Genomic DNA, 15,042 nt, shown 5'->3' on the forward strand with positions numbered 1-15,042 from the left:
AAAGACTATGTGTGATTTTGCTTTATCAGAACTTTTGGGTGGCTTCAATGCAGAGAAATGCCACAAGAATCATTCTACTTACTGTCCTCAAGGACAATACTAAATGGTTGTATGAAAGGCAAGCACCAGCAGCCCAACAAGAAACTATGCTCTACCAAGCATCATACAGAGCTCTTTGCCGTATATTTTATTTTACAGGAAGATCTACAAAACAATAATACAAATTACATTAGTAAAAGACACGGTGATACTAACATATGAAAACTAGGATGGTGCCTTATTGAACTGACAAGTCAAGAAAGGCATGAAAAAAAATTCTAAACCAACCTGCTCGAGCTACGAGATCTTCTTGAGGAACTATAGCTTCTTGGGGGTGTTCTGGATCTCTTCTCTTTCTTCTTTTTATCATCTCTCTCTTTTTCTCGCTCTTTCTCCTTATCCCCATCTTTTTCTTTCTCTCTGTCCCTCTCTTTGTCCTTATCTCCCTCCTTGTCCTTAATCTTCTCTCTGTCCTTCTCTCCTTCTTTCTCAGTATCTTCCTTTTCCTTGTCCTGGTCTACCTCTTCCCTGTCTTTTTCCTTCTCCTTATCTTTCTCCTTATCCTTGTCCCTGTCCTTATCCTTGTCTCTGACTCGCTCCCGATCTTTGTTTCTCTCTTTATCTCTCTCCCTGTTTCTCTCTTTATCACGTTCTCTATCTTTGTCTCGGTCTTTCTCCTTGTCTCTGTCTCTCTCTTTGACTTTTTCTTTTTCCTTGACCTTTTCTTTGTCTCTTTTCTTGTCCCTGTGAAAAGCCAAACACAAATACATTAATTCATCCTTAAACTTCCAATTAAAACTACAACTCTTTAGTGTACATTAACTGCTCAAGATAAGGTATGAGTCTCTGTTGAAAATAATTCAGTATTCTACATTTCCAGCCCTGTTCAGTGTGAGGGAAATGTTATATAGCTAAAAAAAATTTGGAAACCAAACTGGAGAAGGGGAGGCCAAAATCAAATCGAACTGTGATCTTCAGAGCAATGTTACTACACCTGGAGAGAACATGTCTCTTCAACTCACAGTTACGTTATACATACATAAACTTTCTGCATTTTGTCAGGAGACAAACTCTAAAGTCTGTAAATCCACTCTTTACTAAAAGTGTGTCCACACAAAACAGACTGCAGATTAACAAGCCCCACATGATTAATGACAGCTGATTGACATAAGTCTTTATTCTACAGTGTTCTCTCACACAGATATCCTGGAACTGCTTAGAAATCCAACACCAATTAATACACAGAAATAAACTAACAGGAATAGAATTTCACCAAACGAATTCCCTTGAAAGGCAAATGTAAGGTCAAAACTCAAGACAATTCAGTCATCTGTAATGTCACTAGGAATTCAGAAGTTGTTGAAAAATTGTTAATACAGTAATATACGAAAACCAGAAGCAAGAACAAAAGAAAAAGTCAGCTTCTTTGGGACAGGCAGTATGATGCATGTTCATAAAAAGAAAAGTGAGGAAAATTACAACTGATATTCTTGTCATCCAGGCAAACAAAAACTGATTAGCTCAGAGCTTTGGCTGCAAGACTGCATTTCTGTATAGCATTATTTGGAAGTGCAATACTCCATCTTTTTCTTTTTTAGCACAGATTCATGACTCCTAGACCTGCCCCTCAGACAGATGAAAATGAACAATTTTTCAGAGAGAGAAAGCACAAGAAGTGAAGTTGATTAGCAGGCCTTTGCATGTCCAAGAGAACTGGACTGACAGAAGTTGGTGTGTCTACTGGTACTGGTACCTATTCTAGGATTTTTAAAGTTTGGTAAAGAGACTCCTCCACACACAAAAGGTCCTAAGCAGAGCTCCTACCTTTCTTCAAGAAAAGGAGTGCTTAGCTGTCTCTTCTTCAAAACTGCTAATAAAATAGTAGGCTGTTGTATGCTCTGTGACCTGACAATTTTGCTTCCCTAGAAGTCTCAGAAAAAGAATGTAAGATCTTGAAGATGAAACAGCACACAACTGCTGCAGTAGCAGTCCCACAATTAGCCAAGGAGTGCCTTTTACATAATGTATCACAGAGATTTTATTGAACTTCCCCCTTCCAGTAAGCAGGTATCTCAAAAAGCTCCAAAGAGCATCAGAGAATCAAAAGATACACCAATAAGGCCCAGCTAGTTAGGTAACTTATTCCTGTTTCCACTAATGTCCAAAGATCTGCAATTCTCTTTTCCACAAAACTTCTTCCCTCAAAACATAAGAGGCAACTGCACAACCTAAGCATGAAGCTCCCTTTAAATCAATCAGGGGAATTACAGAGATGAAACAGAAGGAAAAGTACCAAGACTTCTATTCATGAAGCTACTTTGATAGGGACATTTGTTTTGTGAATATTAACCACTTCATCCCTCAGAAAATTATGTTATCTTGTTGGAATTTCTCAGTTCAATAATTAGCCTACCAGACTTAAAAATGAATAGACTAGCTAAAATACAGATCTATTAGATCCTGAAATGCAAATATACTGTAACAGACACATGATTTCGTGTCCACAGCACCATATGGCTAATACGATAGCCAAAGGCAACAATACAGGCTTGTGCACAAAAAATTTATACATGTTCTCAGAATGTGATATCAAGTTCATCCTGAATCCAATCTTCTCAACAGATAAAGACTGAACAATCATCCTCCACTTTTCTGTGGGCTGCACATGCTACTGAAAATTCTCAATCTATTGGTTAAAGTCTGTCAATTAAAGCTAGCTGTTTTCAGTCAGTTTGTACATTACTGTAATTGTAGACTAGATTATCAAAGATTAGGTACCTTAGTATGGTAGTTTAACCTCCACAGGCATCATATGAGCTACTATGAAGAAAATCAACTTTATCCAGCCCAAACCAGTACACGCTGCATTAAAATTTACTATTATTTTGTCCCACAGATAAAGCCTACGGAGAGGCTAAAGTATTTAAGAGATTCCACCCTTTACCATCACCTGAAAGGTCTGCTAGATTTTTTTCAAGTACTCTATACTGTGTACTGAGAGCAACAGTATCATTTCATAGGAATGGAACTCACCGAGAACGAGAGCGACTTCTTGATTTCCGCCTTTCCCTAGATCTAGAACGTTTTTTCACAGGACTTCTGGATCTGCGTCTGTCCTTGTGTCTTGAGACTGATCTGTTGCCAGATCTACTTCTATATTAACAATGCCAGAAGAAAAATAGTTTAAAATTGAAACTTCATAAAAATTAGGTCAATCAACAAAGGGAAAACCCATAAATCTTGCCTCGCTACATAAAACTATAGAAGAGTTACACCTCAGTAATATACTGTGTATATATTTTTGCTTATGCGTTATGATTCACCAGCTGCAAAAGCCCTCCTTTGAAACAAGTGCACCATTTAGGTAATACCCATGTTTCCTAATAACCTCTATGAACATTCTGGAAAATATTAATTCATATCATATTAGAGTATCTGTCCTTAGTAAATTACAGAATTACAGTGCATAAAATCTACTGCAGACAATTGCTAGCAGCTTGAAAAAAAAAAAATTAGTTAGATTTTATTTCTTTTCCAGGCCTAGTAACTTACTGCAGTCTTGGTCACTCAAGAAAGATGACTTTAACTAGTCTCTTTTTGCCTTGTCTCCAGACTTTCAATTTAAATTAACTTTAAAAAAACCCAAACTAACCAACCAAAAAAAAAAAAACAAACCTCAAGAACAAACACTATCTGTGATTCAGGCATTTAGTCATGTTATTTTTTCAGTTGAAAAGATTTGTTAGCATGGATTTCCATTATAAGAATTCTGAAGGAATGAGCATTTACTAAATGATAAACACGTAAGGCAAATAATGTGCAGATACTGACAAAAATTCAATTAAAGTCTTCTGATATACGTAGTCACAGATTTGATGAAGAAATTAAGACTTTTTAAGTACTGTATTTTTTTTCCAAAATATTCCCTTTTTTTTGAAGATCATACTCCCTAGGAAAGCAAAATAAAAAGCTGGATTTAAACATAAAGTTTCAAAACCCCACATCATTAGACACTTTGCCTGAGAGGTTATGGTGCTATGTTTACCTTACCAAAGACAGAAATGCCAGTAAGTCCTGAAGAACATGAAGGTACAAAAAATACCAGTTCAACCTGTCTTCTGGAGCTCAAGACACAGAGACATATAAGCCAAGAGGAGAAGCAACCATCATTTTTACCTACGGCTTTGCTTCCCTTATCAGCACAAACTAACAACACGGCAAATTAATTATGATTGAGCCAAAATAAGACCGTGAATCGATTTTATATCATAGGGATTAAAAGTATTTTATAAAACAGTCAATCTGTGGTGAAGATAGTTTACTCTTAGTGATTAAGTAGCCTCAATGTATCAGACTGTCCTTTTTTCAGCCTATTTTCAAAATACACCGTAACAGTGATAAATCATTAAAAAAAAAAAACAAACCAAGTCTTAATGATAATCTAGGAATTTTATTTCCTCCCATATTCCAAAGCCTGTTTTGGAACTGAACAAATTTAGCAAAGCAAACAAAACTGAAGAATGAAAAGTTACCTGTAAAGCCTTTTTCTTATGCTTTAAAAAGCCATAGTTTTACATTACAGTACAGTAAGTAAAAATACGGCATTCACTAAATCAGTATTTAGAAGTTCAGGACATTGGGACATTTCTACTAGAAAAATTGGCCAGCCTATCTGCTCAGGGTGTAGCTGGTGCAGTGCTGTGTTTTTGACTTTCAGCCTGGGAACAACGCTAATAAAACCAACAGTTTTAGTTGTTGCTAAGTAATGTTTACTCTGACCAAGGACTTTCTGAGTCTTACGCTCTGCCAGGGAGGAGGAGAAGCCTGGAGGAAGCAGAGACAGGACACCTGACCCACACTAGACAAAGGGGTATTCCATACCACAGCACGTCATGCCCAGTATATAAACTGGGGAGAATTACCTGGAAGGGCTAGACTGCTGCTCAGGTTGGGCTGGGTACTGGTTGGCGGGTGGTGAGTGGTTGTATTCTCTTCCCTTGCACTTCCCTTACCATTATTATTATGGCTGGTAGCAGTATTAGTTTCATGTTATACCTTAGATACCAGACTGTTCTCATCTCAACCTGTGGGAGTTACATTTTTTCAGTTCTCCTCCCCATCCCTGCGGGAGCGGGAGGAGGAAAAGCGGGGAGTGAGCAAGTGGCTGTGTGGTTCTGAGTTACCAGCTGGGCTTAAACTATGACAGGGTATTAACAGTAAACTAAATGCACAATATGCAAAATAATTTTACTATTTTCTTTTAAAATACAGGTCACAAGACGGTAACATGCTACCTCTCACAAAATGTACCATGAAACCACAGAAATTGTTACGCAACATGTCACAGAAAATGCCTTCTAGTATGTTTTAACTGAAAGCAATCCTGAAAACATTTAGAATTTGGAGAGAAAGAGTATCTGTTCAGAGACAAAGCTCCTGGTTACTCTGATCTGCACAGTGTAAGTTAGTAATTTCTGCAAGGGTACTTGTCTTATAACTCAGTAAGAAGTATCAGTAACCATCACCACCTCAAAAACCTTCAGTATAGAATCACAACCCCTCTGCCATGGGCAGGGACACCTCACACTAAACCATCTCACCCAAGGCTCTGTCCAACCTGGCGTTGACCACCACCAGGGATGGAGCATTCGCAGCTTCCTTGGGGAACACATTCCAGTGCCTCACCACCCTCATGGTACAGAACTTCCTCCTTATATCCAATCTAAACTTCCCCTGTTTAAGTTCAAACCCATTACCCCTTGTCCTATTCACTACAGCTCCTGACGAAGAGTCCCTCCCCAGCATCTCTATAGCTTCCCTTCAGATACTGCAACGCTGCTATGAGGTCTCCACGCAGCCTTCTCTCCTCCAGGCTCAGCAGCCCCAACTTTCTCAGCCTATCCTCTTATGAGAGGTGCTCCAGTCCCCTGATCATCCTCGTGGCCTTCCTCTGGACTTGTTCCAACAGTTTCATATCCTTTTTATGCTGAGGACACCAGAACTGCACACAATACTCCAAGTGAAGTCTTACGAGAGAAAGAGTAGAGGGGCGGGATCACCTCCTTCAACCTGCTGTCACGCTCCTTTTGATGCAGCCCAGGACACAGTTGGCTTTCTGGGTTGTGAGCGCACACTGCAGCCAGGTCATGTTAAGTTTCTCATCGACCAACACCCCCAAGTCCTTCTCCGCACGGTTGCTCTGAATCTCTTCTTCACCCAACCTGTAGCTGTGCCTGGGATTGCTCTGACCCAGGTGTAGGACCTTGCACTTGACATGGTTAAACTCCATAAGGTTGGCATCAGCCCACCTCACAAGCGTGTCAAGGTCCCTCTGGATGGCATTCCCTCCCTCCAGCGTATCAACCGAACCACACAGCTTGGAGTCATCAGCAAACTTGCTGAGGGCGCACTCAATCCCACTGTCCATGTCAGCAACAAAGAAGTCAAACAAGACCGGTCCCAACACCAATCCCTGAGGGACACCTCTCGTTACTGGTCTCCAGCTGGACACTGAGCCATTGACCACAACTCTTTGTGTGAGGCCATCCAGCCAGTTCTTTATCCACCAAGTGGTCCACCTATCAAATTGATGTCTCTCCAAGTTAGAGACAAGGATGTCATGTGGGACAGCGTTGAACGCTTTGCACAAGTCCAGGTAGATGACATCAACTGCTCTACCCCTGTCCCACAATCCCACAGCCCCATCACAGAAAGCCACCAAATTGGTCAGGCAGGATTTCCCCTTAGTGAAGCCATGCTGGCTGTCACCAACCACCTTGTTGTTTTTTTATACACCTTAGCATGCCTTCCAGGAGAATGTGCTCCAAGATTTTGCCAGGCCCAGAGGTGAGACTGACTGCTCTGTAGTTCCCTGGGTCATCCATTTTCCTCTTCTTGAAAATGGGGGTTATATTTCCCTTTTTCCAGTCATCGGGAACTTCACCCGACTGCCATGACTTTTCAAATCTCTTAGTGCAAAATAAAACCCACACCTACCTGTGTTTTGAGTGTGATCTTTTCCTCCTAGATCGGGATTTTGAGCTAGACCTGGACTCTGAACGAGAATGGGAACGAGATCGGCCGCCTTTTCTTTCACTGCTCTTTCCAGACTCTGAGAGGAAAAAACCACTTTGCAGTGTAAGCTCAGAACATTTAAAGATCCCAGTTAACAATCTGGCACAAGTGGAATGTACCACATATAGTGCAAGGGGCCTACTCTTTGCACATCTTCCTTCTTTGCAAATATCCTTCAGAAACATCCAAGAAAGTCATTGCATATACTCGTTGAGTGCAGCCATCCTGCAGCAGTACACATAAACCAGATAATTATAAACAGCTAGTTCTATAGGAATGGGATTTATGTTGCTGCCACAATGCACAAGATCACAACACGTTTTTAAAAATAACCTGAGAAGAATTTAGAGGACACAATTTTGAAAACAAGCATAAAATGTAAACAGTAATTAGCACTTCCTGTACTTTTTTTTTTGATTTTTCAACCTCTGTATAATAAATATTGAAGTTTTATTCCTCAAACACTGTTTTGAAGAAATGGAGAGAACAGAGTGAAATGTCTGATCCAAAAGGCAGGAGGAAGTCAATAGAAACCTTTACTGTGACCTCCCCAGATTTTGGCTAATACTCTAAAAGACTGTTATTCATCTGCTTGACACTGAGGAAACATTAGAGTCACTTTTCTTCCAACCCTAAAAAAAACACCATAATACTCAACCATACCTCCCCCCCCCCCCCCAAAAAAAAAATACCTCAAGACTCCAGAGTATCTAACTTACGTTAAGACAATGTCTGGGTTTGTTGGCAAGAAGAATGGCAAAATATCGCTAATGAAAAAGGACAATTTCAACTGCAAGTTTAACAATTGAGAATTTTTTTATGCTGTGGCTTTGCAATCAGTTTACATCAGCATAAATCAGCAATGAAATGTCTAACCTCAACCCACTAATGCCTTCCTCCTGACCTGGCATCTCAGTATTAACAGGGATTAAGAAACCAATCTGGATGAAAAATGTCCTTTACAATATGTTAAGTTCTACCCCAGATTCCTACTCTGATGTCATTTGCTATGAGGATGCACAGAGTCTTGAGCCAGCACAAAAGAGCATAGCACGGGGACAAAATAAACTTGCTGCAGACAAGGAAAGCATAATGTCTCTGCTTTCAGAACCCTGCTAGCTCCCTCTGACCATGAAGCTATGTTCTTAAAAGATGTCAGAGGAGTACAAAACAAAATGTAAAATATTTTCCAAGTTTGTAAGCACTTTGAACTTAAAAAGAAACATTACTTATTAATTTAGAATTAACTCTGAATTTTTTAAAACATTCAGTGAGCATGTATCTGAAAATAAGACACAATGAAACAGCTTCATTCCACTGCTTTGTTGCACTAACACAATTTTGATTATTTTTAATTTCTGCCAACACTTAATTGTTCACCTTCAAGTACCTTTTTCCCCATGTTCGAAAATGCTCTTAAAGCACTTGCCAAGGTACACACAAAATGTGTCTGCTAGGTAAGGAGCATAATATATCTACCTGGCTCAATAGCAGCAGATATAAAAGACTGGGCTTCCCTGACTCTCTTCATCACTTCTTCCAGTTCCTTGGCAGCAGCTTGTGGTGTCATTTCAGGAGGCTTCACTATTGCATTATTGGAGTGATTTATTCTAAATTAGGAAAAGTAAAACCTTTAAATCTCAAACACTTGAAAATGAAAAAACAACTAAGAAAACACCTCAACTTCCAAGTACAATTAAAAACTTCAAAGTTCATAAAAAATACATATGTGTCCTCAAGCTTGTCTAAGAATCAGAAATGACTTTTATTGCTTTCAAATCTTACCATGTTTAAATAAATGTAGAACAATATTTCTGCGTTAAGGTATTTTCTACTTGAAGTCTAGGAATCTATTTCTCTATTTCAGATCAAATCTCTATGTTAAGGCCTACGAATTACATACACATCATACAGAAATCTTAATTAGTACTAAAGACTTATGCCATTTATATTCTTCTGAGAGAAACTTTGAAATTGGAGTTTATAAAAATGTTCCATTTTGCTAATAGGTCCTTATATTGAAAAAAATATTCATGACAGCAGTTTCCTGTACATCAAAATCATAAATGTAGAAGCAAAGAAAGAAATCTCCCATTCAACAGTCATACAGATAATTAATTTCTTACTTCAGTGGCCTGTCTCCAAACATAACTCCATTAAAGGCAAGCGCTCGAGGTACAGAATTTTGGTCTGCAAACTCCACAAAAGCAAATCTTGTTGGTTGTGTCTCATCACCTGCCATTCTCACAAATTTGACTTCTCCAACTTGCTTAAAGAATTCAAGCAGCTGATCTGCTGTTGTAGTCTAGAAAGAGTCAAAGAGCTCAGCTGAAGTGAAATATACAATGAAAACCACTTATCCAGTATATCAGGCCATCTAAGAGCTACAGATTTTGGAAAGATATCTCACTATCACTATGCAGGTAACATGAATTTGGTATTTTTCTTCCATTAATCTAAAGAATATACTACAAGTCAAAATAGTGCAACCACAAGCTCTGAAGTCCTACATCTAGGTTTAAAAAGCATTTGCAGAGGGTTGTGTGCTTTTCAGGCAAATGATCTGAAATAACTGATAAGGAACTTCCTTACACACTTGTGTCCAAGATATTGATTGTGAATTTTGATCAATTAAAAAAAAAGTCCAAACAATATCACAAGACTTAGCTTTTATATGCTTTCCTACTAGCTTCCAGCTTATTTTATTCCAATCAGTAGTACTTCCACACTCTAGTAGCTAATTTAGCAGTCAAAAAAAACTCCAAATAGAATACACTGCCATCAGTCAAAAGCCAATTGTTTTTCAATTAATTCAATCAACTGCTAAATAAAAAAACAAAAACCAACCACCAAGTTTCTGACAGACCTAACTTTCATGTTATAGAAACTAGTATTAGCATAGTATTTATGCTAATTATGCTAAACAGTATTTACGCTAATTTATCAACTTCCAGTAGGACACACCATTCCACCTTGCTATAGCTGAGCCATTGCACAGTGTTGATCTCATGACTTCAGAGGCACTGCTCAGCTAACACAACCCACCTGTACATTTGATCAACACACAAAATTGTAAGTATGCTTTTGCAACTCAGCTACAGAGTGATTTCTTTCATGTCCTGCCAGAATGCTCCACAGTTTGATCTGATCTGATTGGCACAGGAGCATTCAAAATTCAAAATACCACTAGTAACCAAAAAAAGTATTATTTTTTAATTCTTAATGTTATCAACAAAAACTCTTTTTTTTAACATGTAAGATTAGAATTCATAAATTGCAATTCTGCACTTTCCATTATTATTTCCATTACACAAAAAACAGCTACCTGTGAATTCAAGTTTCCAACATAGACTGTTCTCCTGATTTCATCAATTTTGGATGGATCCACATTCCCCATAATTGGTGGCTGTGGTATTTCTCCCAGAGCCGTAATGTTAGGGTCCAATGCTGCTGCTGGTATAGCCCCCAAAGTGCCAAGTGAAACACCAAGCTGGAAAACACAAAAATTGAATATGCTTTGCAACCAAGCACTGGTGGAAGATACTTCACTTATTAACACTTGTTTGTAACACATGCTTGTCTTGTGCATTTCTGTAAAAATAAATCTAATGAATACAGGCAATACTTTAAGGTCCCAGCTGAGCACTTTTTTTAAAGAATAAAAATCAATGCATAAATAATTTCCTAAAGTTACAATTTTCTGTGCACTATTAGTTAACATCTTATTAAAGAGGTCTGGCCAGCAATGTACTGCATCAATCAGAAAACAAATGGGCTTGAATTTCTAACAGTCCATCAATTTGATTGAGACACCTCCAGACACTGCTCATATTTTTTTTTTTACTTTTTTTTTTTTTTTCCCCCACAACAAATATAAAAGTAGGTAAGGAACTGCTGAGCCCTTGTTCAGCACAGGAAATAGGCAATCTGCAGTGCCTAGGACAATTTGTTCAGTAATAGGTTATCAGTCCATCAAAGGAACAAATAAAGGTATTTTTTCAACCAACATATCATGAAAGGCAAAATAAATTACAGTTGAAATCTGAAGGATATTAAGCCTAAATTCTTTTCCTACAAACACAGTCACTTCCTAGAGAACAAGGACAATACAGTTCTCTTTCACTTAAAAATCACTACTAAACTGGTCTGCTGAGCTCCTGGTTTGAATTTTATTTTCTCCACTCAAAAATCAACTGCCTTTCCAGCAAACAAATTTTCTAATAAATATGAGAAATTCTCAACTAGGCACCAATTTTATTTTATTTTTTTTTTTAATGCAACAAAAGAGAAAACTACTCTATTTTAACTTGATTTTTCCCCTGAATAGGTCACAGAAGCCTGCTGTTATCAAGAAAGACTTACAGAGGCAAAATGGAACTAAACAGAAGTAGCACCAGGTAGCTCCTATGCTCTTTGTATTGAAAACATGGTGAGGCAAAAGAGTCAAAAGCCCTGTTGTACAGATAACAATTAAAGCACCCTAATGCAGCATTTTAATACTGTGTCAATGTAACTACGCTTTAACAAATTTTTAGGAAGTGGAAAGCACTGCCATTGAACCAAATTAATGGGTCTAGGGAAAGACAAAAATTAAAAATGACACAACAAGGGATCCATGGACCAAATAGTTCTTGCTCTCTAAACACCGAAAAGGCTACTGAGTACAAAGGAAACCAGAAATCAAACAGCAGCTGAATTTTGCTTACTGTAGTCAAAGGAGTTGGTGTAGGTATAGGAAGCAACCCTGCACCAGGCATCAGACTTGTCATAGTAGGAGCAGGTGCCAACAAGGAAAGGGCTTTGGCTTCATCTGGGATTTTACCTGAAGAAGCAAATGAAAGCATTACACAGAGTTGGAACACTACACAGATGTTACTCTTTCTATGATTTTACAACTACCCTTGTATTTAAATATGTAATAAATAACAATGAATCTATCTACCAGATCCTTACAAAGAAACAAATAAGAACTTAAGTTTTTCCTTTTACCCTGCCTCTACTAGGAAAAACAAAAGTGAGCAAAACTTCAAAGACTAGCAGTCTCATTAATGATTATTTTTAAAACTGAATAATGTATACAATTATTTAACACTTTGAGCTATGGGTCACCTGTACTGGAAACTTAATGTTCATGAACCAAACGATATCAAGCATGGACGCTTTCCCAGGGCGGTGTTTTCGCGGTGATCGAAAGTTGTTTTACACATGACAACCGTTCGTGTTGGCTGCATCACTAATAGCACACAGAACATCAGATACAGAAAAGAAGAACATTTTTTAAAGTTTAATCCCCAGAAATGGCAAATAACCAAACCAGTAAAACAAAAAGAAAAGAAAAAACAAAGTATGTGCTAACTGAAATTTGTGTTTGTTTTTGTTGTCTGAGCTTTTATTTTTTTAATTCCTCTGGTGATACCTACTTTGGATGTAAAAATAAAATAACAATTAAAAAATACTACTAAACTACTGTGACTCCACTCAACACACATTACAAGTGAAGTCAGAGGTGGAAGAGGGGAGGGCAGAAAAAACTCAGCTGGTACTGTCTCACATTCTAGTTCACCTCAGTTTACCCGAAACTCTGATAAATAAGATTTAAATTTATTAAGATTGAAAAAAATTGCAACTGATCAGGTAAGCAAGCTATATTTTCCCCAAATATTAATTTTCCATTATTTCATCCAGGTTATACTGCCCCTGTCATGCTAGAAGTTTAAGTAATAGCTAATCTGAATTAAACGGAAGTTTCATTCAACATTGGCCACAATTAGACTGCTAAATGACCCCAAATCTTCAAAAATTAAGGTTTAATAGTTAAACAATTATAACTACAATTATATGTACATATTAAATTTGAAATGCAAAGGGATTTAAACTGGCACAAACATCAAACACTAAACTGTAAAACTACAGAAAAGTTCTGATTATACTAGATACCTATGATCTATTCAAAATTACTGGCATAATTGTATATATGCTATCCAACTAAGCCCTTCAGTATGCACTTTATTAAAGTAAATGCTTTTATTTAAACACTGTTTTAAAAGTCAAGGTATATACAAATACTGCATCAGTGGCTTTTACTGCTTTGGTTCAAACTGTGTATACTTAAACTGTAAAACCCCCACCTTCAGGGTTTAAAAATTAGTATATAAATATTCTTATCAAAAAAGCAAAATACAAGGTAAGTTTCAAAATACTGTGCTTCTTTAGCCATAAAAGTTCCTACAGACTCCACAGGAAACATCTACTTTTAAAAAAATTAAAGTAAGGAAACCTGTTCTACAGATCTGCAACAAGGACTGGGTTACAGTTGAGTGTCACCAAAAGACAAAACAAATCTAAATGAAACTTAATGTGTATGTAGCATGGGTGGAATAGAAAATTAAAAACAGTACCCATTTTTTCTCATGCTTCCTATTTACATTTATGTTAAATTTTGAGGCACCTTGCTCCTTAACATGTAACAAACCACTTGATTTTGCTATCAAAAGGAGAAAAATAGGAAAATTATTAGCAGTTAATAATTAACTGTGCAATAACGATTTCCAGGGCTTAAAAAAATCCAAAAAAAAAAAAAAAAACACAAACAAAAAAAACAAAACAAAACAAAACCCATGCATGAATCTGAGTCATCATCACAATGTTCAGCACTCTTTATAGATCCCATTTTGAAGTCAGACATGCAACAAGAGGTGTACATGATCTGCCTAACTGCGCATGAGTATCAGGTACTTCACGGTACATCCTGCCTATTATGTAGCTCACTAACAGGCTTTCAAATATAGTTCCAGCAGCTGTGCATGCAAATTAGGCATAGAATTACATACTAGTTCTTCTAAAAATCTTAGTATTTAAGCACTTTCAAATGATAAATGAACCAGACCTTATCCTGAACAACTAGCATCTTGCAATTCACTGGATACTCATGCAGGTTTCTACAGGATCAACAGACATGGATCAAGTAAATCCAATGGTGGAAATGGCTCCTGAAGTGGTGTGTCTGCATTCTAATTTAGATCCTTGTCCAATAATGTACATAAGTATATGCCTAATTTAAGTATGTGCTTACATACAGCCAATTCAATATATACTTAATCAGATAAATTTAAGACATGTTTAGGCATTCAGCCCTTTTAAGTAGGAACTGAGTTAGGCACATAACAGACAATGAGCCAAGTTCAGACAGCTACTTAAATACAAGCCTAAGCTGTAAGTATATTGTTCATCTTACAGAGGTAATTGGCATTACTCATGTTGCTCAAGTAACAACTTTTGGCTAAGTGCACCATTACAGCAGTTCAAAGATCTAACAACATGTGTACCTGAAGTTAGCAGCATTATTTCCAGAATACTTTGGCCCTTCATAATGTACCAAAATCTAGGTGGTCAGTTCCATGCCACAAAAAAAGGATTTGTGTATTAATTCAAGAATGATAAAGCATCTGTGTTGACAGACAGAACCCTGAAAATTTGCCTGAATATTCAAAGATATTGCCTTCATGTGAAGACCATGTCAAACTGTTAAAAAATTCTGTAGAAATTAAACTCAGTCTTGGGGGGGGTGGGGGGGGGGGGAGGAAACCTGAAATATCTTGCAAATATACTTCCCTGTTCTCTACACAGTTAAAAAAAAACAACAACAAAACAAACCCATAACAAATTAGTATGTGAGGCCAAATAACCTCACTTTTTACAGCGTTTAAATTCCGGAGTTTTATCTCCATGAATTTACTTATAATAAAGGAATACAAGTCCACAAAGATACAACAAAACGTGGGTTATGACATAGCAAATTAAGTCATTTTACTTTAAGAATAACTGTTTTGTTTTTAAACTCACAGTATTTAAAAGCTGAATGAAAATGAGGTAAAGATATTTATTTTCTAATAAGGGAAACAGAAAAAATAAATATGCCACACCTATACA

The 15,042-nt window shown here is 37.3% G+C and overlaps 1 protein-coding gene across 3 annotated transcripts in view; it reads right to left on the reverse strand.

Moving 5' to 3' along the window:
* Window positions 1-15,042, reverse strand: part of SREK1 (splicing regulatory glutamic acid and lysine rich protein 1) — a 35,975-nt gene that overhangs the window by 8,297 nt on the left and 12,636 nt on the right. Inside the window, exons 2-10 of one of the 3 annotated variants that reach the window (XM_057405493.1) lie at window positions 13,512-13,597; window positions 12,223-12,346; window positions 11,820-11,935; window positions 10,439-10,603; window positions 9,240-9,418; window positions 8,593-8,723; window positions 7,036-7,150; window positions 3,073-3,192; window positions 328-783 (exon numbers count right to left, since the gene is read on the reverse strand). In XM_057405493.1, coding sequence (XP_057261476.1) covers window positions 328-783; window positions 3,073-3,192; window positions 7,036-7,150; window positions 8,593-8,723; window positions 9,240-9,418; window positions 10,439-10,603; window positions 11,820-11,882 — 1,229 coding nt within the window. In that variant the 5' untranslated portion in view covers window positions 11,883-11,935; window positions 12,223-12,346; window positions 13,512-13,597. The remainder of the gene's footprint in view (window positions 1-327; window positions 784-3,072; window positions 3,193-7,035; window positions 7,151-8,592; window positions 8,724-9,239; window positions 9,419-10,438; window positions 10,604-11,819; window positions 11,936-12,222; window positions 12,347-13,511; window positions 13,598-15,042) is intronic. The other 2 variants (XM_057405492.1, XM_057405491.1) reach the window with 2 other exon arrangements.

This window comes from Pezoporus wallicus, unplaced genomic scaffold (assembly GCF_028554395.1).
Source record: "Pezoporus wallicus isolate ANWC-B61680 ecotype Strahan unplaced genomic scaffold, APGP_CSIRO_Pwel_v1 scaffold_2696, whole genome shotgun sequence".
Taxonomy (NCBI): Eukaryota; Metazoa; Chordata; class Aves; order Psittaciformes; family Psittacidae; genus Pezoporus; species Pezoporus wallicus.